This window comes from Sordaria macrospora, chromosome 6 (assembly GCF_033870435.1).
Source record: "Sordaria macrospora chromosome 6, complete sequence".
In the NCBI taxonomy this organism is placed as follows: Eukaryota; Fungi; Ascomycota; class Sordariomycetes; order Sordariales; family Sordariaceae; genus Sordaria; species Sordaria macrospora.
Window position 1 is genome coordinate 3,228,338 of NC_089376.1, and position 24,706 is coordinate 3,253,043.

Here is a 24,706-nt window from a genome sequence, read left to right on the forward strand (position 1 = left end):
CGTTTTCCATGCAACCTGCTTGCCCTGTTGAGCATGTATTATTTTTTTGTCGTTGTATCAAGTGTATTGAGTAGAATAGCAAGCAGTATTGTGTGTGTGTACGACTACAAACAAGTACGAACGAACGTGGGTGGAGGATATACTCATATACCCACATACCCCCCAACAACAACATCATAGATTATTTGATATTTGGATATTTTGTTCACTTTTCTTATTTCAACTTTCAACTTCTTAGCGAATACCGAAGTTCCTTCCCTGCTGCGCTGGTGACAAAAAAGTGACAAAAGTGAGTGACGTTACATTCCAAGTCTAGTAGTAATCACCTTTACGTCTGTTTTCGTCCTTATGTCAATAAGCTAAGCTGGTTGATTCTATTTTATGCCGTGGCCGTTAAGGTACGCAGCATCTCCCAATGTACCTATCTACGCAAGAGCAAGAGCAAGAAAGATGCTTGCAATTTTGAATGCTAAGTCTTATAGGATCAGGTCAGCCTGGGATACAAATTTGAAGAAACCCGCCCGTCACTCCGTATTGGTTCGACTACTAATAGTATGAGCAATTGGTACTTACTCGTTGACGATTATGTTCAACGACGACGACAGAAGAAGGCAATGAAAGACCAACCAACGCGCTTGAACAGGGTAGATATTTAATCGGGCGTTAGGTAGGTAGGGCATCTCGTCGCCTCTGGTTTCAGTAACTACTGCATATTTAGTGGAAGCATTCAACTCCAGACAGGCACGCACGCACGTGTATATACGGTGGTGCCGTTCGAGGATATATCCGCTAGAATGGTGTACAAATTTGCTTCGCTTCTATGAACGTATTTTTCGTCCGCTGAACTGGGGGCACAAATTCTATTTTCCCAAAAAAGCGAGCGGCAAGCATAGCACCATCCACCCACTCCATAGCAGCCTCTCCACTTGTTGTCCCTGCTCCGATGCCTGACAGACAACCAGCCTACCACTAAGCCCATGCCACCGATAGTTTACTTGTAGAAATCGAACTTGTTCTCGTCACTCGAGCTCTTCACCTGGCTGCTATAGGCATCCTCCAGATCGGCCTGGATGATGTTGTACCTGTTCTTCCGTACCGCACGTAGACCAGCCTCCTGCATAATCGCAGCGATGACGGCACCGCTGAGGGGATCGTTGCGGGTGATCAAGCTGTCGAGATCGACCTCGGGGGCCAAGCTCATCTTGCTAGCAATGGTGGTGAAGATAAGACGGCGCTCGCGGCGATCGCGCAGGTTGGGGAACTCGATCTTGCGATCGAGACGACCGGGACGCAGCAGGGCGGGATCAAGGGTATCGGCGCGGTTGGTGGCCATGATGACCTTGACGTTGGCGGTCTGGTCGAAACCGTCCATCTGGTTAAGCAACTCGAGGAGAATACGCTGCACCTCACGATCGGCACCGGTCTGGGCGTCGAAACGCTTCGTAGCAATAGCATCGATTTCGTCGATGAAGATAATAGCGGGCGCGTTCTCGCGAGCCATGCGGAAGACGTCGCGCACCATGCGAGGACCCTCACCGAGGTACTTTTGTACGAACTCGGAACCGACGACGCGGATGAAGTTTGCTGTCGTCGAGTTTGCGACCGCCTTGACCAACATCGTCTTGCCGGTACCGGGAGGACCGTAGAGAAGGACACCGCGCGGGGGGTCGATACCTATCTGTTTGTAAAGGTCGAAGTGTGTTAGGGGAAGTTCGACGGCTTCCCTGATTTCCTGCTTCTGCATATCCAAGCCTCCAACATCGGCATATGTAACGTCGGGCTTCTCGTCGACACCGAGCATGGCAATGGAGGAGTCAGCCTCGGGAGGCAAAATATCGACGACGGCATTAGAATGGCGGTGGAGGGCTACGGAGGAAGACGGCTTCAGGAGCTCGCGGTCGAGAGTCGAGAGGATGCGTACGACGTAGTTGGAACCGGTACTGGACTGAACGATACCCGTGCTGAGGAAGGGTTAGTCCCGGGCATTCTCGAAGAAGAAGAAGGGGGGCATCGGGCGGACATACTTCTGATCGATAGCTTCCATAAACTGCCCAATCACCAAGGGAACACTCTGAATCCTCTTGATTTCCTCCTGGGCGCGAACAAGCTCGCGCTTCAAGCTCCTGCAGAAAACCATGATGTCAGCCCCTCCTCACCAAGCTCTCGCTCTCAGCCGTTCAGAGCTTCTGTGGCTATACCTCTGCTCATCCTTGATGTATTCCTCCTGCAGTTTGATGTACTCCAGCTGCCTCTGAAGCTTCTTTAGAGTGATGTAGTCATCACCGCCTTCCGTCGCCACACCCTCGAAGGTCTCGATGTTGGGAATCGCCGAAGGGACGGGTTTCTTTTGCGGCTGGGTCAGACCGGCCGGGGTCTCGACAAGGACGTCGCCCATCTTGCCGGATATGTTCTTGCGATGGTATTAAATTGGTTGATCGATATGCTCCCGTGTGTTATGTCGCGAGCGCGTAGTTGCGCAGTTGTGATTATCGTGGGGTTTGGGGATTCGGTTGGGTGGTGTTCCTTGTTGTTCTGTTGTCGTCGTTGAGTTCGCCTTGTGGCGCGCGTGGTTGTCCGGTGCTAGCAGTCGCTGATGCAGTGGTCGCTGTTGCTAACAGCAAGCTGGGCTGGCTGTGGCTCGTCATTCATCTGGAGCCTGGGTTGCCGGGGGCTGTGTCGAATGCGCAGTGATTGGCTGTATGGCACCTTTCTGGCAGTTGTAGTGGGCTACAGTGAACAGCGTACGGTGTTTTGCTCCTACAAATAACTAATAAGATCACGGTAATCACTGGCTTTTAGCTCTGCCTTTCTTGTAGACAGAAGTCGAGCTGCAAGTGGGGCTGTTAGACAGTGTCAAGGGATGAGTGGTGGACAGTGCCAGACTGGACTGAAGCGGAGCCTTACTGTGGCTCCATCCCCAATGCAAGTCTGCCTCCACTTAGGTGCCACCATCGCAGTTGAGCGACCCCAGCCTTCAACCCCACATCCACACGGGTACCCTTGCTGGGCGTCACGAAGTGTCACCTTGACGGCCAGCCCGGGTTGTCATCGTCGTCGTCGTCCTCCCACATAGCTCGGTGTCGTCTTTGACCATAGTCCTAGAAACAATGGCCGTTCATTGTTGATATATGTCTTGCATTCTATCGCAATGCCCGACGTGGTGTAAATACCTCAAGGTTGTGGGATATGACAGAGTTCGGAAGGCAGTTGCGATTGAGTGGTCCTGCGGAGTTGTCGCAGTCGCAGTCGCAGCATCACTTCTCTTTACGGCCTGGCTCTTTGGCGTATAAGTCGACCTTGTTCTTTCTCTTCATCAACCAAGCAACGACTGGATATGATAGGTCCCATATCAGATAACGAATCAAGCTGTCATTCCGAAGACGGCCGATACAACAAGTTCTCCACTGCTTGGATCGAATGATGCGGCGATGATATGCTGTTGTGGTCACCATGCCACCCTGCATCCCGTGTTAACTAACACATCCTTGCCAGGCCCGGGCCCGTCTGAACGCTCCATGGCCATTGAAGACGGTACTGGAGGAGGGATTGCGAGGCCGCGGATACATACCTATGATGTGAGAAGAGAAAGAGTTGGGGTTTGGACAGTGATAGTTCAGAATTGATACACGCATCTTGCCTAGAGGGTGTATCGCCGGTGCCTGTGTGAGGACTGTCGGGCTGGTGTTGGACATGATGATGTTAAACCGTGGAGTCTTGAGTCCAAAAGGCTTCCGTCATCCGGCGTGCCTCGGTGTGTGAAGCTACGATAACAACCAAGATCCAAGCACGGAGGTAAAGAGGTACGAGATAGATCCAGGGTAGTGCATTATGATTGCAAGTCCATACTCCGGTCCCTTACCTTACGCAGGAGAGAGTCCCCTTCCAGCTTCCAGCTTCCGGTTCAATTCCGTGCGCCCATGGATGGTGAATTTGGGGGAACCGGGGGGACGGACCAGGAAACGGCCAACAACCCCATCCCCATCCTCAGAGTCACCACTTTCGGGTCGCCTTATTAGTCACTGTACACCTCCGCCTCCTCCGACCTGCCGTCACCTCCTGCTTTCCTTTCTTTGTTTGCTTGAACTTCATCTTCATTCACCTGATCCCTTCAATCCAACTCTCTTCACCTTGTCCGCATAAGCGCCTGTCGTCATCTTTTCGTTCCGTTCTTCAGTGTCCTCGAATTACACCGTCTTGAATTGATGATTCCACTATCCCGGTGCACCTGCGCCTTCAGCACTTTGGTTGGCGACAACGACATCCATTCATAGGCTTCCTTACCAATTACCATACGTTACCTGAAGTCGCTTCTCCCCGCCAGCTGCCACTCGTCAGGCTCGCTTTGTGTGACTGTCGACCAAACACCACCCAACTCCAACCGTTTTAAATCCTCCAAATCGCCCAAGTCATCATCTCTTGTGTCGGCTCATCTTCCTCCGTCAACCTCCCGCCATGTCCTCTTCAATCCCCATTCCCGCACCGCCACCATCCGCCATGGATATCGAACGTCGTCAGCTGGGCCAGTCAGATAACGTTGGCGGGAGCTCGTCACCGGGGTCGTCTTATTCCACCTCGCCCGAACCATCGCACCCTTCTTCGTCACCCACGTCGTCGACTACAAAAAAGACACTGCTGCATGCTCGTCGTCCTAGCCTTTTGAGTAAGTCTATTTATTTCCCGGAAACACCATGCACTGAAAACATGGCGGCATCGGCTTGCGCGGTTGTGCATATGCATCACAAACGTTACTAACACTAGCTTCTAGGTCCGGCCATCTCCAAGCAGGAATGCACCACGATCAATATCGCCGAAGATAGGGATGGGCCGCCAGAGTTGGTACGTTACCTTCCTGTCTTGGCCACTTGAATGATATTATTGCCTTGCCCAAGTAAACAAATAGCTAACCATATTCCCAATAACAGATCTCCTACCTCTCCTCGAGCCAAGGTTTCGCATGGAACCCCGAGATCTTCCTACCATCTTACGTTGACTACGACTACGTCCCGCTCGAGAACCGGAGAGATCCGATCCATGAGATCATCCTAACGGACGAAGAAATCAAGAAGATCCTGCCGCAGTAAAGTCCACAAAGGGCACGACGGCACACGACGGCACACACGACGGCCCGCAACAAGCGACCATCATCAAACACATTATATTCAGTCATCGAGCTACAAGCGCCACTCTTAGACCAGTCTCTTCTCACGAGATATCGGCTTTCAATTTTCACACGGATTACGGCGTTTATGGCATGTTTTCTTCCATGTATTTCGGTTCTAGGTGTTTTGGCGCCTACCTGACGATTCTTTGCCCCCTCGAGAGTTCATTGGAACCGTGGACATCACTGGCGAGGATATATCCAAAGACGGACCCTTCAGAAGATCATGGCTCCGGCGTGGTCGGTTCGGGATACACACTTCGGGTACGGTGTTACCGAATGTGGGAAGGGTATGGTTCGTGGTCATGTTTTGTCAAATTGGGTTGGGAAGCGCGGCGGCCGGGGGGAGGGAATAATTCATCATGGGTTCTATCTCTCAAGTCTGGTATTCGGGTTCGGGTTTCGGGCGTATCACTGGGTTCAATCATCTATGTCGAGCACTACCTTCAGACCTCTCTTCATCCATCGGAGTCTTTGGGCAATACTTTGACTCTTATTCTTTATAGGGTATCACCCCTCAAATATCATTTTACTTTGCAGATAGGCCACTACTCGGCAACCTACATCTTGAATGGTGAACAGCATTTGGACGAGATGAGGAAGAAGGCGGCATTGTATGCTCGATGGTGGTGCTGGAAGCCTGGGTGTACAAAAGTGTCTGTTTCTGAAGCCTTTCGAATACTTGCATAGAATGCCTTCGATGTTGTTCTGTTACACATGGCCATGATACTTATATTCTTAAAATTCCTGGAGAGGTGTCGGATAGCTGGGGTCATCAGTGTTGAAGACAGAAATGTTTCCAATAGTGTACAAATATTGGCAAGAGGTCTTGTTCAGATACATTTGTAGAATCTGCAGGGTCCACGCAGAACAGTCTTCTTAAGATGAACAGATGTAGGAACCGTATAGAGGTCTCGCATCTGCGCAGAATGTAGGCACAAGGCAGCAACCACTTCAGTCAGGCAAGTCGGCCAAAGATTGTCCATAAGTGTGCAGTCCCGTTGCATAAAGTACCTCATCCATTCCAGGTCAATGTTTCGAAAGTGCTTGCTGGCGGCGCTCACAACGGCACCTTGGCCAAAAGGGAACCGACGTCCAACGCAACAGCGATCATTGAATGCCGGGCACGCCTGCGGGCTGCGACTCTCTTACACCAGCCCCAGGCGGGCCAAGCCAAAGCCCCGCCATTCTGGCATCAGAGACGGCCCCACCAAGCGTTTGGTCTCAAGTGGGTCTGTTCTCCAAAGCGAACACCATTTCGGGCTAGTGCACACCGATGTCACGGGGCCCACATTTGCCAAGCGGCTTCCGTTATCGATAAGATCATGGGGACGAGGGGGAAAGGAGCGCCAGCGGGAAGTGGAAGTGGAAGTGGAAGTGGAAGCGGGCCCGAGCGGAAGCGGGTTGCGGGCGCGGTTCTATGTGCTGGGCGCGGGCGCGGACAGCTTGAGGTGCAGTGTGGGTTGGGGACTTGGGGTGGGTTGCATGGAACTTTGGACTGTCAATTGTCGAGACTCGAAAGTAAACAAATCAACCAAAATCAAGAACGACACTTTAGCAGCTCGCCACCACCACAACCAGACATAGTCGCCGAGATTGACAATCGAAATCCACGATCTACGGAAAACGCGACAACAAAACATACACTACTACCGAAAATAAATAGTAGTCCCACGAGTTCGCGACGCATCATCACCAACCCGTCAGCTACATCACCGCTCGAGTCCCGGCCGCTCGTTTTTACTACTCGCTTGGCGCGCTGCGCTCGCGCACAAAATGGAGATGGAATCCGCCGTCCACCGACGAATCGAGCTTCAATCGCTCGAAGACTTCACCTACCTGATCGACAACGTGCGGCGCGCTGCAGCCGATAGCATCAATGCCGCGTTTCCGCCTGTCGATCCCGGGGATAGGAATGGAGAAGACGAAGAGGAGGAGGAGGATGAGTTGAGAGTCAGGATAGAGGGGTTGGTTAATGATGTATGTTTATTTATTTTTGGCCTTATTTTCCCGTTTTCCGTTCCCTCCTCCCTTCTAGCTGTCTCTGTCTAGTGTACTGACAACAAACTTGACTGGAATACAGTACATAACAAGAACCTTCACCCTAGTAGCGCCCAACATATCAATCAACGGGCTGCCCGTGAACGACCCCTCCGAATTCCTTACCACATCATCACCCTTTAGCTCCCCCTCAACCACAACCAAAACCAACGGCACTTCCCGCACCGCAACCAACAAAAACTCCAAATCCAGATCCAAAGCCTCAAAAGTCCAGAAAAAGACCACGAAAAAATCCAAACCCCAAGAAGAATACGAACCCTTCGACCCCCGCAAACGTTCCCGTCTTGAATCCCTCGCCCGCGAAGAAGAAGATCTCCTGCGCTCCATCGCCCTCCTAAAGCGTCGCGTCCCTTCCTCGGTGGCTACCTCCTTTGCCTCTTCCTTTTTACACCAACAGGCGGTAGACAAGGAAGCGCTGGAGAAGGCGAAGCAAAGGGTTGTTGAGGAGGGGGTGTGGGCGGGGCGGAAGGCTTTGGAGGGGCTTTTACCCTTTGCGTCAGAGGAGAATGGTGGGGGGCTGGGTCAAGATGATGGGGGTAACAATAAGATGGAAAGGCAGGAAGGGATAGAAGACGGGTTTGGGAAGGCTGTGGAAGCATTGAGGAGGTTGAAGAGTCAGATGCCGGCTACGGTGGCGAGGATGGAGAGGGCGAGGGTTGCGGGGGGGTATGTGGTTGCTGGTGTTAGTGGTGCTGCGCCTGGGGAGGGGAGGTAGGGATGTTGCTTGGTGTTAGTGCTGTTGGTTGTTGGCGGTACTCGTTGGTGCTGCGGAAAGGAAGTGTTGGCTTTGTTGGAACGGCATGCTGAAGATGTTGGTTCGGAAAGCGTTGTTTGCTTTTTTGCGAGTCAAGGTCTGAGCGGTTAGCTATTGGAGTTCGGGGCGTACGGCAATGGTTACGGATATGGAAGGCTATGGTAGAATCCAAAATGACCATATGTTTATTTTTGAAGAGAGAACTCCCGATATGCAGTGACTCGTCTTATAATATGTCATAAATACTCTGTTCCATCCTTTCGGATCCCAGGCAACCGCATCATGGACGGCCAGAAACAAGTAATCTATTGTATATCCGTGTGTATATACCAAAGAGACCACCACCTTGGAACAAAAGACGCAAGGACTCTACATATACACTAATAAAATCACCACCAGAAGTGCTATGTTTCAAACCGGAAAATTCACGTTTTTCCCGATCTTTCGCGCACTTGTGTGAATACCCTGCACAAACAACACAACCAACTCCTTTCCCATCGGGGCCTACCGCTAAATATCGCTGAGTCCGGCCCGAATGATGATGACTGTCCATTACAACTGAATACTCTTTCATATAGCGTATATAGTGAGTAGACCCATGATATTTCATGTTCAAGCGAACCGCGTTATAGCCCTCACCCCTCACGGGCGAAAAAAATGACGCCATGATCTCTTGGGGGGACTACTCGGTGACGCTTTACAGCCCTTCGAACCGTTTTTCTCACAACAACAACTGGAAGCCGTCAAACCTCCTCCACTTTGCACCTCTTATGCGGCAGCGGGAGCAGGGGCGGCAGCCTCAGTAGCAACGACGGCAGACTCGGCGGCGGCAGGGGCAGCAGCAGCAGCCTCGGTAGTCGCAGGGGCAGCGGCGGGGGCAGCAGCAACGGCAGGAGCATCGGAGTTGGCCTTCTTCTCCCACTTGGGGGGACGAGCCCACTGCTCCTCGCGCCAGGGGCCCATATCGCTCATGTGGCAGCCGCCGGCGCACTGGCAGCTACCGCCGAACTCCTTGGGGAGGTTCTCGGCAGGCACCTGCGCGAGGAGCTCCTTGGTGTAGCCGCCGCCGAGGACGTGGATCTTGGAGACGGTGACGGGGTCGAGCCAGGCCTTGATGACGTTCCAGACGGTGCTGAAGCCCCAGGGCGCGTTGATGAGGTAGAGCTTGCCGAGACGCTCGGGGTAGTAGTTCTGCGAGAGGGTCGACGCCTGCTTGACGTAGCCGAAGACCTGGGGGGCCTTGGTGAGACCGACGCCCTTGAGGTCCATGATGGTGCAGCACGTCTCGAGGAGGACGCCGGCCTTGCGCGAGCAGGCGGGCAGGCGAGGGTCGGCCAGACGCTCGTACTCGACGGCCAGGTTGGTAAGCATGCGCTCGGCTGTTGTGATCTTGTACATGGCAGTCAAGTCGATCTTGCCAAGCTGCTCGATGTAGACGGGGCGGCCATCCTAGTAGGGAGAAACGTCATATTAGCCTCGCTTTTTTCTCTCTCTCATCTGACGTAGCTGGTGCCCCTAAAAGCAACACCACCCGGGGAGAACCGGTAGATAGCCGTACCTTATCGGTCTTGTGGTAGTATTGGGGATAGTACTTGGAGACCTCCTCCTTTTCGGGGTACTCCCACTCAGGGACGGTCTCGTCAAGCTTGGTCTCTACCCTCCACTTCTCGCACTCGACGAACCTGGGAGTTTGGATGTGGTCAGCGATTTGTTGTTCGAATTCGGGCGGTACGGTACGGGGCAGATTTCTTTCGCGCGCTTACATTTGCTTGGCGAGGTTGACATCGAACTTGCGGGCACGGAGGAAACGCAGCTATATCGCGGAAGAGTTGTCAGCGCCTGTCCTGTCTATCGCCATATCCCTTCTTTCCCGTTCTCCGTCTCTCCCGCCGGAACCAAGGGGCCAGAATGCATACCAGCGTAAGGGTGTCGAGGCGCTTGGTGTAGCCCTCGGACTCGAGCATCAGACGAAGCTGGCTGACCTGAGCCTGCTGCTGGGGAGTCAAGTGGCCGGGGTGGCCCTCCATGGCGACGGGCGCGGTGGTAGGGTAGTCATAGTCGTCGTACTTGGGATCGAGCTCCATGTTGGCGGTTGTGGTGGTTGTAGAGGTAAGGTAGGTTTTGGGGATAAAGCGGGGTGGGTTGAGGTTGGAGTATTAAGGAAGCTGAGGTGGGAGACGATGAATGTTGTAGAGGACGACAAATGATGTGCAACAATCTTGGAAAGTATAGAGTAGCGTCAGAGGAGTAGAGGTAGGGACGGGTAACGCAGTCGTGGCAAAAAGGGTTGGTCCAAAGGGGAAAGGGTACAGTCCACAGTCTAGTTCAAGGCAGGCAAGGGGAAGGAGGCCGAGCCCGTGATGGAGATCGTTTAATTGGGGTTCTGTTGCAGAGGTGCCGGGGCCCCTGAGATCCGACTGCCCCTGGGCCGCTTGGAGGGACGTTGGCACGGGGCGGTTGGGGGCCCCATCCACTGTTGTCTACAGTTGGCGTGCATCCAGTATTCGAGTTAACGGGCCCGGTCTACCGCTCGCCTGCCGCCGTCTCAGACTCAAAGACTCGCGGGCCCTTCTCCAAGAACGCATCCCGTCGTCATGGCGGTCAAGATTCAAAGCCCAATGCCTCGTCACCCCCAAAAAGGGGTTTGAGTTTTCAGGGGGTGTCGTGCTCAGAGTCATCTGCACCAAGCAGTTTCGCAAGAAACTGACAGCGAAACAAAACAGTTAGAACAATGACAGGTCAAGGGGTGCCCGAGCGCCCTATTCTCTGCTACACGCGCATTGGCCCCATCTGATTGTCTGAATTGGATGAGACTTCTTGGGGAACTCGATACGAATGATCAATGACGACGATCCGTAACTACAGCTCACCACAGACAAGCTCGCCCCCTTGGATAGCTACGTGATGACCTCGGATTGGCTTTTAACATTGTAAGGCTGTCTTGATGTATGTAGGTATTATGACAATTATACCGAGACATAGCAGCGATCACATGTGTAAGTATAGACGGCTAGACGGTAACTTCCACATCAAAACCCCAGACTGGAAATATCCGTAGTCATCGTGCCTTGATGGCGATGATTATGGGGCTGCAGTTTTGGAGGCCTCAGAACTTAAATACTCTTTTAATCTCTCGATGTCGTAGCCTTGACCCAGTCCAAAGCGAACCTCATCTCGCCAGTCCCACTTCGGCTCTTCAATATGATAAACGCTTGCGTGGTCCTTGTTTCTTGTTCTTCGTGAACAAAATGTTGCTACTGAGCGCAATACGACGGCCGAGAATATCTGTGAAGTGCCGTCCGTTTGTTAAGCCGTTGTTCTTAAACCAGAATCCAACTTACCGAGCCATTGTCGTGAACCTCGCTTCGAATGATCGCGGCCAGCGGCCAGCGGTCCTCGGTATTCCGGACAATTGTTCTTCTTCAACCGTTGTTTCGTTCGTTCGTTCGTTCGTTTGTTCGTTCGTTTCCAAGGTAATTTGTGATGAGTGCATTATATCCTCTCGCTTTCTTCTTCTTCTGTGCTGTATTAAACCTAATGCTCCTCCTCTCTTTTCAACCGTCTTCTGCCGTCTCGCTCTTCTTTCCTTTTGTCTTCTCCTCTTCCTCCTTCTCTTTCCTCTTCTGCACCACGTCCCAGTTGTACACTCTCGCTACGGCGACTTCCATTGTCTGTTGGCGGCGCACATCGTTCAAGTTAGCAAATATTCCCACGGTTTTGGTAACAGAACAACCTCATTTCGTCTCTGCTTCTCCCCCTTCCCCTTCCAGCTTGCTGTAGTTGCTCCTGCGCCACTGTCTGTCTGTCTGTCCGTTCCTGTGTCCTTTTGTAAAAACGTACCGTAATCTGCTCCCTCAAGAAATCCAAATCCTCCTCGCAGTTCTGCAAGCTCTGCGTCGCGGCCTTGAGCTTCGAGTCCAACAGCTGCTCGGCCTCCTCGATGGGATACGACAGCATGACGTTGGCGCCGAGCCAGATGTATACCTCGTCCGTGGGCGGGATCTTGGCTTTGGCGTGGAGAGTCTCGTTGAGCTCGAATGTGGTTTCAATCGGATCTTCTTCGTCCTGTTGCCCAAGGGGTATCTTGTCAGCGTCTCGTTCGTGTGTCCGTAGCTGTTTGTCCACGCATCCATCCATCCGTCCACGTCGTTCGGTATCCATCCTCGTCTTTTGCCTTCGGTCTTCCATCTTCTTCCCCGCCCCAGGCGCATTTGCGTAATCCGCCCATCACCGTATAGCCACCGCTACATCCCATATCCCCTCCTTTCCCAGAGCCAGAGAGGTGTGCCTCGTAATGTATCGTATGCTTATGCGTACCTTTCTCAGCTGCAAAAACCGCACCGTATCCAACGTCTTCTGAATATCCGGCATCTTGTCTTTCAGGCCCACCACTCGTCGCTGGAGGTTCTGCTCCATGAACTGATACTTGGCGATCAGCTCCTGGAACCGCCGCAGGGTGGGCTCGACGTCCGCGCGCGACGTGACATAGTCTTCGACCTTGTCGACAAAGGGTGCTTGGGGGATGCCTCGGGGGTTCGCGGGCGTGGCGGCATCGCTGCTGTAAGGTTGGGCGCAACAGTAGGTTAGCCTTTTGTTTTTCTTTTGTTTCTTTTGTTTGGGTGCTTCTGTAGGTGATGGAGGCTAGGCTAGCTGGCAATGTTTCGAGCCATGATGTTTCTGGTTCTTGTCGAAGTTGAGGGTATCGACAACATGGGATGCGTCGTTCAGGTCACGAGGTCAAGATATTTTGTTTGTCTTGTCTCTTGATACCATGGAGGGGTAGCATAACACGCCCAACTTAAGCTGAAGCTCTTGCAAGATGCCAAGGTATAGGGTAGAGGTAGAGGTAGAGGTATAGCTCGAAACTTGGACTTACCGACCCGCAGCGGTTTCTACTTCTTTTCCTTTGGTTGCCATTTCGAGTTATGGAAAGCTCACATGTCGGTTCCAGGTTTGAAAGGGGAAAAACCAGATCAAGGGGGAAGCTTGCGACGGGCAGTGGTTCGCGAGCTCGTAGGTTGTTTACGTAGCGGTAGGTAAGGTGGAGGGTCCCTAATCGTAATCCACAATCCAATGGGTTGCTGATATGGTCATGGATGGACCCCAAGAAGCTTGCCTGCACCGCCTGCCCGCACCTCGCTGGCCGCTTCCACTTGGAGCTCGTTCGCTCCTCCCCCGCCTGCAGCCAGGAGCTGCTGAGTCGAATCCGATCGCTTTCATAAAGTGGGACACGCATAGTGTGACATGCGTACAGTAACAATACAACCTCCAGGAAATTTTGTTAGTGTGAGACCTGATGTCAAGTTTGATCAAGCATATATGTTTCACGGGATTGGGATGGCATGGAATCCGGAGTGTCATGGCTAGTCATTAATATTATGTTTGTCTTTTTTTCAAAACTTCGAGACATTTACATATGTTGACGAGTAGTATGGTAGTTGGCAATGGCCTCATACAAAGACACAACCTAACAATCAACCTACCGTTGAACGGTGATACCTAGCGACACTGATACTGTATGCAACTGCCCAGCGTTGGATAATCAGGGGCTTGCTGAAAATGCGCTGAGGGTCCTGGTGCACGTCCTACGCCTGACCTTACGATCTACGACTACCGCTCGATCATCAAAACATTTCGGCAACGAGGCCATCGTGGGGACAACTTGACGATTGATTTTCAAATCATATACATATCCAATCACGCCCGCCACTAAGTCCGACTGTGGTTTCACATGTGCGCTCGTTGCAACTGATGTCACCGGCCTTCTTCTACCGACACTGATGCAAACCGTTGATACATATCTAGAAAAGAGGTATGTTTGTTTTCCACAAAAAAGTCATCAACGAGGAAGCGAAAAAAAAATAACCACAAAAATACCAACAACGGTCCAAATCCAAACAACACTAACCCAAACTCTCCAAAAAAAACAAAAAAAAAGGTCTCCAACCCAACCCAACCCACCCCCTTCACTTAACCATGGTCCCTCCCATTCATGGGACCCAGGATCCTCGCCCGCAAACCACCCCCGTCGCATATCCATACGTATCAAGTCCCCGACGAAAATCGACAGTGCAACTCCGCCAAAACATGGCAAAAGCAAAGAACCGCGCGCTGGAGATAACCCGCTTGCTAGCCAAAGCCAAAAATCTGAGAATACCGGTATACCTGTTTTCCTGAGACACCAGCCGCAATGCGTTCCTTTTTCTTCCTTTCGTGTGCTCTTCGTCTTCTTCTCACATATAGGTAAATCCTCTCAGGTCTCACGAGGACGAGACGTCCTCCATCGAACTGCTGTAGCCGCTCTCCGCCCCACCAGCGGTTGCAACCGAGCTGCCAGTGTGCAGCATATCCACGTCTCTTCCCGTGACAGTCACCAGTGGGCTGCCATCTCCGTCCACCGCTGCCGGCCGCGGCATCACCGACCGCATCACGAGGCCGCTGTCCGACGACATCCGATGATCGTCGCTGCTGTCCATCCGCACATCAGTCTCGGTATCGAACGCCAAATCGTCCTTCCGCATGTACGTATTGTTGTCCGAAAAATGAGGGTTTGCTCGGTGCGATATCTGCCCTTCCGAGAAGGACTCTTCCTCCATCTCCTCCACTTCTTCCTCGTCCGAAACGAGCTCGTCGCCGTCGTCCCAGCTGGAGTCGGTGCTGAACGGGGGATAAAACATCGCCGGCGGAGGGAGTGAAGCTGGGTTGAGCCGATGGAATTCTCTAGAGACGTATTCGATTTGCAAAGGCGCAACAACTAGACTGCGACTGCGAGGAGGCGGCAAAGGCGATGACGTTCTTATCGATGCCAGGCGTTCGGCAATGATCTCGGCCGTATCTTCCGATGTTGTCGAGCGTGACAGATGTCGTTGCAGGGTAGGTCTCATGACGCGGCGGGTGGTGACGAAAATAGCAAAATGGTCATCAGGAAGTACTCCACCAAGGCCGGAGGGCTCCATGACTTCTTTGGCAAGAGGCTGAACTTGAGTCTTGGCAGGATCCTCACACCAAGGGAAGGCAAAATCTTCGTCGTTCGGCGAGAAGCCGTCGTCGGAAACGAGATCGAGTGGGTTTTGGGGGTCAAAATCCAATGCCTCGGCCACGCGGGCACGGTCATCGCTGAGCGGCCTGACGGGAAGCGACGATCCAGACAACGTCCGCTGCAGCACACGCCCAGCGTCATCGCCAGATCCGGATGCTTCTTGTTCGCGGCCGGTGGCCGTCATTTGCGCTGTTGGCGACATATCGCCGGGCTCTCCTGAAAGATCGGTGCAGAACTGAGCCCCGGTGTAGTAAACGATGGCACCGTCATATCGGCGCTTGCTCCGCTGTTGCGTTGTCCCCGATCCGCTAAAGTCCCACTTCGAGTTTGCTAGGTTACTCTCATCAACGACATCCGAGCCTTGTGAGGCCGACTCCTCCAAAGACGTCTCGGCCGAGGATGCATGGCGGTGTACGAACATCGGTTTGTAATGAAAGGTGTCCGAAGGTGACCTTGAGAGACCGAGCCTCCCAAGCTCCGAACGCGTCGGCTGCGTCTTCTGCTTCTTCCTCCGACTAGTCTTATCCGAGCCGTCCTCGGTATCGTCCGTCAGGGGGCTTTTCTGGGACTTGTCCTCACTGCTGTCGCTGCTGAACTTGGTTCCATCGGTTCCACCACGCCAGCGGATTTTCCGGCCATCAGAAGAGAGCTGAAATTTCGTGCTCTTTTCCGAGACGGCCTGGCGAATGAAACTCGGTGTCACGTTAATCATGTGCAGCTGGGCGAGGTTGCAAAGCAGATTGAGGTACACCCAGCCTTCCGCATCCGGAGCGACATCTTGATAGCTGGTTCGGCTTCCCTGCAAGAATTCGGGTGATACCAAGCCTAGGTGACGGATGTAGTCCATATTTTCGGAGGGTATTTGTACTCGGTCGGGGTCCAGATCGCGGGGCCTGGTTGGTCGTTGGTCCGGTGCAATGACTCCCGGGGGCGAGGTGTTGTTGACAGTTCGACCGCCGCTTCCACTTCCATCTCCGCCTGCCGTCACAGTTCCGCCGAGTTCGGTTTGGTCACCACCTGAGTTGGATGCAGAGGTAGTGCCCTTGGAGGAACGGATTTTCTCTGGATTTTCACCCTCCTGTAGTTGAATGCGAGCTTCGCGCAATCCTTCTGGGGGGGGGCGGGGCGGTGCCATGATGGTTCCTTCCGACACGAGTGCTGCATCCATACTCGGTATGGACGGGATGCGCTGCATGTTTTGTCCGCTAATCTTTCCGGTGAACAGCTGCTCTAAGCGTCGGACGACCAACTTCTTCTTCTCCTTGTCAGTCATCACAACATGACGAGGAAGCAGGCCATCGGGCGTGTCGCGCAGGTAGCTTTCTACCTTTTGGGACGACGTCGACTTTGCCCTAGACAGCGAAGGTCGTCCGAGCGACGGACCAGAGGAGTGAGCCGCATGCGAGCTAGGACCTGTCGACATGGAGGCGTACGCAGAATCGACAGGACGACTCCGCGACGACGACGACGAGTCGTGCTTGGACAACGATACCCCGGACGAGTGAACAGCCTTTCCATGTCTCCCACCCTTCCTCCGCTGCGATGTCGATTCGCTCGAGCCGCCGAGACTAGCAGCAAACTCCCGAAGCGTTGCCTCCAATTCGCGTTTCTTCCGTCTAGGTAAACCATGTACCTTGATCTCAAACAACTTCTCCTTCCTCATCATGTCGGAGCCAAACTGCTTATACCTCTTCAGTTCCTCCTTCAGTCGCTTGTTTTCGACAGTCAAGTCGTCGATGACGCTGCGGAAGTCATCGGCGCTGCTGCTGTGCGCAACAGCGGCGCGTAATCCTTGCATCTGGGTATCACGGGGGGGATATGATGGGTTTCGTCCAGGCGGATACCTGGAATCCTCGTTGGAGGAGTCAGTCTCCTTCTGATAAAAAGGAGGATCGACTTCCATGTTGTTGCTCTCGTCATTGAAGGCGGCAACAGGATTACGGTTGGATTGGTCAAACCAATTCTTGGGGTCACTGTGCCCGGTATCGTTGCTTTCTCCAGACGAATTCCTTCGAGTGGGCGAGCTTGTGGGTTGGGTTTGGGGTTGGGTTTGGGGTCCGGTCACTCCCAGTGCGGAAGATGAAGTAAGTCTGCTGCTGGCATCTCGCGCAAGGCGGTGATTATGAAGTGTTATTGACTTGTCTGGGGAAGCACGTCGGGGTAGGGGGTGACCACGGCTGTCAAAGGATGGCGGGCGCATGCCCTGTGATTTATCCCCACCGTCCGCCATGTTCACCCTATCAGGCTGCGTCAAGCGACGGCGATGCTACTCACGTTCGAGCAGCTTGTGGGGACTTCTCATGATACGGCTGTGTGCGTGTCCTTACGACACTTGGGCTGGGCGGCCGGCCCAAAGCCTGTGACTATGGAAGCCGCAGACCGGCAGACAGGCAGGCACGCAGGCAGGCAGAGGGGGGTTGGTCTCGAGTGTCTAAAGAGCGAGCAAGCCAAGTTAGAGAACTGAGCATCAAGGAGTGCAAAATTTTCTCCGTCAAAGCATCAATGAGGTTAGAGGTTGGCAGCAAAGAAGCGCCCCGAATTTGTCGAGAGCACTTCCCGGCGACGGGATAGTCGCGCCATGGTGAAGGACGCTAGAACGGGGATCAATCAAGATTAGAGTCCCAGAATCAACAAACATTGGGCGGGAGAGAGCGGAGGACGGCAGGGTGGCGGAACGAAAGCCCTTGGCCGAACTCTTTGAGGTATACGATCAAACGGCGTGCGGTCTTGCGCCAACTCGGCGAGATGTGTTGTTGGGTATGGGAAGTTGACACAGGAACAGGGGGCGGCGGGGAGGAGTGGGTGGTGTTGAAAAACTAAGGAGAGGGCCGAGTCGGAAGCTCGCGGAGACGGACATGAAGGCCGGTGAGGTGGTCCGGGCAAGTCAAGCAACAAGCAGGTAAGCTGCCGTGGGTAGTAGGTTTGGCAGGTTCGGAAGGGGTTCCGTTTCAGAAAAGGGGGAGCTTCTCAAAGATGGCATAGGGAAGAAAGAGAAAGCGACGAACTGGGCAATGCGCTGGACAAGATGATGATTCGCATTTACCTGTTGAAGTTTTGAGCTTTTGTTTGGTACAATGGTCGAGTTGGAGTGTTGGGAGGTAAACAGAAAAGAAGGGTCGTTCGAATCGATGGTAGTGTTGGTGTGGTCGCAACGAGTCGCAATGGCTAGTGCCAGTATTCAGGAAAGATCGGCGGTCCCCTGGAGTTTCCTTTTGAAGGTCAGGGCCGGCTGCTCGACAATGGAAGATTTGGAACAACTGCCACTTTTTCTGCAGCGAGGGATTCTGTGGTGTGGGAAGTGGATGCGATGCAGCAAAGACGGTTTCGTTCGGATTTGCAGTTATCGCAGGATAAACTGGGAAAGACAACAAAGCCAAGTTTTGGGACTCTTTTTGGCGTGGGCTACAGGGACCTTAACAGGCCAATGTTGGGGGCCTGTCAATCTGCCACACTGCTACGTTCTGGGTCCTCCGGGGTGGATGAATAGAATTGGGGGGAAGGGGACCGGGACCTGTGAAAGACAGGTACTGACAAAGTACACACCACTCACTGAGACTGTGACTGTTGGGTTGAAGCCCGAGGCAATCGATATCGAATTCGGGTCGGTTTCCAGTGTTTGGCGAGCGGTAAGGTGAGGGTGGTGTATGTATGAGAGGAGGTGTGCGGGTGTGTGTACCTTAATCAATCATCCAATGCCGTTTTTGCAATGTAGAGGTAGATACAGTAGGGGAATCCGATCTTTGGGGCCTTGGGATGGGGACGGCTTACTTAGTTGTAGACTGGAGGGGGACCGGACTGGTTGACTGGGACCGCAGCACATACTTACATTAGTTGTGAATAGGAGCCCGGCCGCAGATGGACGGGAGTCCAGCGTTGAGTCGCTGTTCGTTGCGTCGTGCGTTGCTCACACTTTCCAAGAGATGCACAGGACTTGCCCCGATCCTCACCTTCGCCCAGGCTCCAGGGGATCGAGGGGATCGAAAAGTTCAGGGTCCTCGCGACCGCGTTCTGATTGGTCGAGTCTTGCCCGCTCACGAGAGAAACAAGAGGTACTTGTAGGCCCGCCGCCCTCCCCCAGCCGGACCAACTTGACCCTCACTCGCGCCGCCCCGAAAACCCTCACGATGAAGCTGTCCAGGGACACGGCCAGCAGCTCTTGCTCCTCATCTCTTCAATTGACTGATTTTTCTCTCATTTTTCTGCCCCCAAATCCAGCGTACAGGGCCGACACTGTCGGCGCCGGGTGGAGAGAGCTCAGGTGTTCTTTGTTAGAGGCAGGGACACCTCTGCTCACTCTGTTCACCCCGCCCGGCTCGATAAAATTTGATTCCCTCTTAACCCACCACGCACACCAGCGACCAGTTTGCTTCTTGAAAAGGTCGGGCGTCGGCCGGGTGGCCGATACGGAAAGTCCTCATCCCCACACCACGAACACATCTTCCAATCAGTATCTCTTATACGGGAAGCATTGAGACCAAAGTCACACGCCACCGGCTCACTCGCCCCTTCCTTCTGAGCCCTTTTGGCAACTTGCTCTCACTCACAACATATTCCGCGCTGACTTGGGAGCTCACATCCAACTTTTCCAACCCCGCCGCCGCAACTCGGTGAGAACCTCAACCAGGAATCCCCTCATTTTTCGCATGGTTCGTTTCAAAATTTGGGCAAAAGCCGCCATCCAGATGCCACGGAGAAATTTCCAAAATTTGTTCCTCAAGCCCCCCTGGAATCCGAACCCATCAATGACCGTGCGATGGCTGGCTACCCCTATCTACCCGATCAATAGGGTCCTTACGCCTGACTCGTAAATTTTTGGGTGCCAATCCAGCAAAATGGGAGGGAGCGAACTCCGAGGGCAACTGCTGGCCAGAAAGTGCCTCCATTCCCACCCTTCCTCCCGGTTATCAGGATCACAGGCCGCGCTCAGGATTGTGTGCAGCTCCACCGGGTTGAGCCCCTTAACGCCACGCGGGGTGGGACTATTGACAGATGTCCCACATCTAACGTCATAGCTCGCAGGGGTACGCTAAATTCGTCCACAACGGTGGCAGAGGTGGGCGCGGTGGTGGGTCGTCGACCCAAAGTATCTTGAGCCTCCAGATCTCACTTTTGCTGTGTCATCGGCGTTCCGGCGGCAACAGCAACTTTCTTCCGGCACGTTACTGGTCGCTACGGACAACTCTGGAACCTTAGGGGGTGAGGGCACGAAGGCTTTCGCTCATATGGACGCCCCCTCGGAAACCAAAAAGGTCAACACGGGAAGTCGCGGCAACCCAACAAACTCGTCAGGAGATTCCAAAATACCTTCAAAGTGTGTGTGTGCGAGCGGAAAAGAGTACCCTGAGCTGAGAACGACACGCACGCCCTGACATGCGACCATGGTTCCACACGGAAACCCTATTGCACATGGTGAGCGGAGGAGCTTGAACCCTTAACATGTCATTAACATGCTCCACGAACATTCCCACAAGTTTCAACGGTTTTGCATAAACCTGGTGACTAGGTCGGTATGCCCGTATCGAAAGTTTGGCCGTGGTGTTGAAAGCTCGTATCTAGCAGGTTCGAGATTCAGCGGGAGCCCGCGATGGTGGTGAGACTCAGGCCACTGTCCCGGTATTACCAAGTCTTTTCGTCTGTCATCAATAACATTGGAGAGCTCATTCGGTTGATGCATGAGGTTTGTGTCTCTCATGTTCTACAGACGGGGTCCTGCTTTTAGCAGCTTTCCAGCCGTATGCCATGCCTCCCCATGCGATGACGGGCAGTATAAGTTGAAGTTATGTTATGCTGAGTACTATTGTTGCAGTAACAGCTATCCAGCGTGGCCTCGGCTATAGACTGATAACGCGGGTTAGACGTATATGTCGGAGCATAAAGGTAACAAAGTCGGATATCCCAATTGTTAGTGCAATGCCGGAGGTAGGGTAAGGTGTAATGCTGGCTGATGTGTGGCAACCCGGACGCAACTGGTGACAAGTGCAGCTTTCTCCCGAATCCGGGTCACTCCTATCTCCTTTCCAAACTACCTGCCGTCTGATCTCGATGATGTCCCCTCATTTCTCTTGTCATTGAGGAGTCGTGAGGATCATGACACTGACACTAGAGACTGATAAGCAAAAAGGGTACACGAACGACCTCGGCGTCATATCAGATGTGTTTAGTTTCGTCAGTGTTTACAATAAGCGCGACCACGGGGACATCAATAAACGTCAGGAAAATGCCGAAGATCAAGAGATCAGCTGGAACTCGGAAACGTCCATTGTTGGAAAATAGCCAAGTGGAAGCACCATTCAAAACAGCAGGGCAGTTGCGCCCGCTGCGATGGTCCCTGTAACTTTCCCGGAGCTGCCAAAATCACGGTAACGGCTCTGCGGTTTACAGCGTGTCCCAGGTGCTCAACTGGCAGCAGCTGTGCCCGGCCTCGACTGGTCCAGACCCTTTCAGCCATTATTGCCAAGACAATAGTCGTGATGGTTTGCAGCGTGACGTCACCTTCTGCCATCGCTCACGGGATAGCAGTTACCTAGGTATGATATCGCAAGAACATGTGCTCCAAATGAACGAACAAAGTCTGGTGATGAAGAGACGGTTTGAGGCATCAAAATGCGTTTGGATATTGCAATTCTTAGCGGGTGATAGGTAGCTGTTCCAGATGTCTTGGAAGGCCGCGTATGGATGTTCGTTACTCGACACTAACACCTAATAGCTAGAGGTACTTTGTAGTACACTATAAAGACAGTGATCTCCGCCCGCAGCGAACGGCCATCGGCGATGCAGTTCCGGAGAATATGCCCGGGCCCGACTTCCACTTTTGACCGACGCCGATCCCACGATGTCTTTTGAGATCAACTTCACCTCGCTCGCTACCCCTCATCCCATCTATCTTTTACAAATACACTTAGTCATGTCAATCACACTCGACATAATCTCTATCCACGAACCCATGTGCCCTTCTGCCCTCGTACTCGAAAAGACGCAAAAACGGGTCGGCGTAGGCATGAATGGCTTACTGAGTGCCAACCTGAACTCGCCAAGATTCCCAAACCCTACTTCCAAGACCAAAGCCAAACTTAACCTAATGCGCGCAACTCGTAACGGCCCATGACATAATATCATGAAGTTCCCGGAGCTCCGGGCATCTATCTTCTCTGGCAACCCTTTCCGTCCTTTTCACCAAGGAGTCACATAGTACACACGTGCTCACACGAGTCTGACGAGGCACCCTTTCCGAGGCAACCTTTTCGGCCTTGTCGATAATATAGAACCATAAGTTTGCCTCCCTGGCACGACATTCCTCAGCAGCTTCTTGCTTTAAAAAGCCAAGAGGGTTCACGATACACTTGTGGAAACACAACTATGATGCCCAGCCAAGCATAGCTTTTGACAATAAAGAAATCGTGTCTTTGGGCGGCTTCGGCCTCGGTGGTTGGTAGCACATTGGGAGTGTTTTGGAGCCGCACACTGCAACACACGAAAGCGAACCCAACAGACCAACAGAGGAAACTACCCTGCTGATCACTGAGGACCCTTATTCCGTTTGTGACTCGAGGGGAGATTTTCCAACCCCGAAGACCCTACACGCATTTGTGTCGGTCACTTTCGAGTTCGACAAAAAGATAATTAATTGAGTGGTGTGCCGTTAGCCAATCCCAAGTGTCCGCCGTCGATGGCACTCGATGGTCCCTCGATGCGCCCGCTTGTACCTCGATGGTGCCGTCGATCAGGATCTGCAGAGCTTACAGTCACCATCGCTGTCCTTTTCCCTTGCTCTTCTTCTTCTTCTACACTACAGTATCACATCATGTCACCCCAGAACCCCCAACCTTTCCGTGGGAATCCATGTGAGACCATGCTACCGATGAGACAATTTGCCGCCTTTGGTACCATTCCGGGCGAGACTTCGCTCATTTCGTCGTCACTCGGCTGTCTTTCTATCTTTTCATTTCGCCGTTCTGATCTCCAATGCAGCCGAGATCCATCCATAAGACCAACAGCTCGAGAAGAAAAACAACTGATGATACGTACCTAGGAACTTTCAAGTGGTACCGAAAATGCGGCCGCTCTTTCCTCCGTGAGTTGTTGATGGGACACAGTAGCCACCCTGTGCCACCATTTGGACACAGACCGTGCGAGCCGTGTATAGCCTCAGCCAATCAATTATCTCACGGATTTTCTTCCATGAAGTTGATGTGTACATATGCCTGCCCAGAGGGCTGGAAAAATCGCCAAAGTGGGTGTGGCTGTGGGCGTACAATGGCGTGGAACGGTATGATGATGATCACGCTTTTTTCGCCACTCCCTCCCCACGTCCTACCCTACGCTAAGCAATTGCGAATAGCTTCGTTTGCCTCATCCTCCGGAGTTACCTATTGCTTACCTTGCAGTTACCGACCAGCCGTTACGAATGCCAATCGATCAGGCACAGAACGGATGATTCTAGGCATCTCGCATTGGCGATTGACGATCAAACGATACGCTGGAACCAAACATCCTCTGCGGAATGAGTTCCGAAAACAGCGGTTGTTACGCCAGACGTGCGTTCAGGGATATACACCAGTGTACACTGGTATGTTTGTATCGTCGTCAGCCTTTTGACACCATTTTAGTCAACCGGGCTTACGGGCTCGCCAAGCTCCTATGCCAGCGACCCGGGGCTAAATAAACACACGCTACACCACCTTATCCTGCGTGTACTGTGTAATACACACGCTCGATACGCTAGACGCCACAGATATCCATACTCAAAGAAACACATCCACGATTTCAACGAACCACAACGGCAAAAGAGGCGGGACTCCGCCAGCATCTGTGTTCCTGTCAATCATACGAACCATGCAGTAGCTCAGTAGCAAGCATGTGGGTACGGTGATTTACCCGTACAGGACGGGACTGACGGGCTTCACAAGGAATTGCTGACGGGATACGGAGATTTCTATCCGAACTCGTGGTTCCTGTGGAAGGATGAAGGTGGCGAAACGGAAAGCAAAAAGGGATCGACGGACGACGGACGGGGAGGGAGAAAGAAAAAAGCAAAGAAGGCATCGGACTTCCGTTCGGGTTCGGGCCCAACCGAACGGCCGTTGGAAGGACCACGATCACGACGACCATGACGACGAAACGGCACTGTGTTTGACGAACGGATCGGTTGGCGTTGGCGTCGTTGGCATTGGCGTTGGCGTTGGCGGTGTGAGGAGGCACATAGCGTTCGCTCGCTCGGCGGCAGTGGCAACGCGGCAATGGCAGCCAACGCTGTTCCAGGCAATGCTTCCCTTTCATTATTTATTCCTCCTTCGTACACCACTTTTTTTTTTCCCTCACGAGCGACACTAAACTCCGGGCTAGTCTAGGCACTGCATGGCTACATGGGTAAGCGCCTCCCTTTCTGATATCCGCGCTGAGCCGCGAAAGTGAGCATCGTGGTGGTGGCAAATACTTTCACGTGTTCCTAACATGCAATGGCGCACGCAGCACGGGGGTTAGGTAAGGTAGGTACCAAAGAGGTACTTCACAGTACGCTACACAGTACTCGCAAGGCACGCATGCATTGCCGACAGGAGCGGGTGGGCGTGATGCCGGGCAGGTGGTGGGAATGGTCCGAATCGCATCGGAGTGGTAGAGGTACCTAAGGTAACTTTGATCAACAGACGTCCGACGTCGTTGGCTAGCGGTTATAGAACCGAAGCGGCTCAGCGAG

The 24,706-nt window shown here is 53.0% G+C and overlaps 6 protein-coding genes across 6 annotated transcripts; 2 read left to right on the top strand and 4 right to left on the bottom strand.

The window, feature by feature from the left end:
• Positions 1–804: 804 nt before the first annotated feature.
• On the bottom strand, positions 805–2,573 carry SMAC4_03700 (uncharacterized protein). The gene is made up of 3 exons (XM_003351345.2): positions 2,199–2,573; positions 2,025–2,123; positions 805–1,961 (listed from the first exon to the last, which is right to left on the bottom strand). Exons 1-3 carry the CDS (start codon positions 2,393–2,395, stop codon positions 992–994), a joined length of 1,266 nt encoding a protein of 421 aa, XP_003351393.1. The 5' UTR covers positions 2,396–2,573; the 3' UTR covers positions 805–991.
• Positions 2,574–4,062: 1,489 nt separating this feature from the next.
• On the top strand, positions 4,063–5,963 carry SMAC4_03701 (uncharacterized protein). The gene is made up of 3 exons (XM_003351346.2): positions 4,063–4,660; positions 4,766–4,836; positions 4,923–5,963. The coding sequence occupies exons 1-3, from the start codon at positions 4,453–4,455 to the stop codon at positions 5,079–5,081; spliced, it is 438 nt and encodes a 145-aa protein (XP_003351394.2). The 5' UTR covers positions 4,063–4,452; the 3' UTR covers positions 5,082–5,963.
• Positions 5,964–6,510: 547 nt separating this feature from the next.
• On the top strand, positions 6,511–8,151 carry SMAC4_03702 (uncharacterized protein). The gene is made up of 2 exons (XM_003351347.2): positions 6,511–7,138; positions 7,242–8,151. The coding sequence occupies exons 1-2, from the start codon at positions 6,935–6,937 to the stop codon at positions 7,932–7,934; spliced, it is 897 nt and encodes a 298-aa protein (XP_003351395.1). The 5' UTR covers positions 6,511–6,934; the 3' UTR covers positions 7,935–8,151.
• Positions 8,152–8,264: 113 nt separating this feature from the next.
• On the bottom strand, positions 8,265–10,633 carry SMAC4_03703 (uncharacterized protein). Its single transcript, XM_003351348.2, has 4 exons — positions 9,890–10,633; positions 9,737–9,786; positions 9,532–9,655; positions 8,265–9,422 (listed from the first exon to the last, which is right to left on the bottom strand). Exons 1-4 carry the CDS (start codon positions 10,055–10,057, stop codon positions 8,742–8,744), a joined length of 1,023 nt encoding a protein of 340 aa, XP_003351396.1. The 5' UTR covers positions 10,058–10,633; the 3' UTR covers positions 8,265–8,741.
• Positions 10,634–10,882: 249 nt separating this feature from the next.
• Positions 10,883–13,020, bottom strand: SMAC4_03704 (uncharacterized protein). Its single transcript, XM_003351349.2, has 4 exons — positions 12,850–13,020; positions 12,291–12,531; positions 11,814–12,038; positions 10,883–11,644 (listed from the first exon to the last, which is right to left on the bottom strand). The coding sequence occupies exons 1-4, from the start codon at positions 12,888–12,890 to the stop codon at positions 11,528–11,530; spliced, it is 624 nt and encodes a 207-aa protein (XP_003351397.1). The 5' UTR covers positions 12,891–13,020; the 3' UTR covers positions 10,883–11,527.
• Positions 13,021–13,624: 604 nt separating this feature from the next.
• Positions 13,625–18,589, bottom strand: SMAC4_03705 (uncharacterized protein). The gene has a single exon (XM_066089996.1). The coding sequence runs from the start codon at positions 17,240–17,242 to the stop codon at positions 14,234–14,236; it is 3,009 nt and encodes a 1,002-aa protein (XP_065947557.1). The 5' UTR covers positions 17,243–18,589; the 3' UTR covers positions 13,625–14,233.
• Between the last annotated feature and the right edge of the window lie 6,117 nt (positions 18,590–24,706).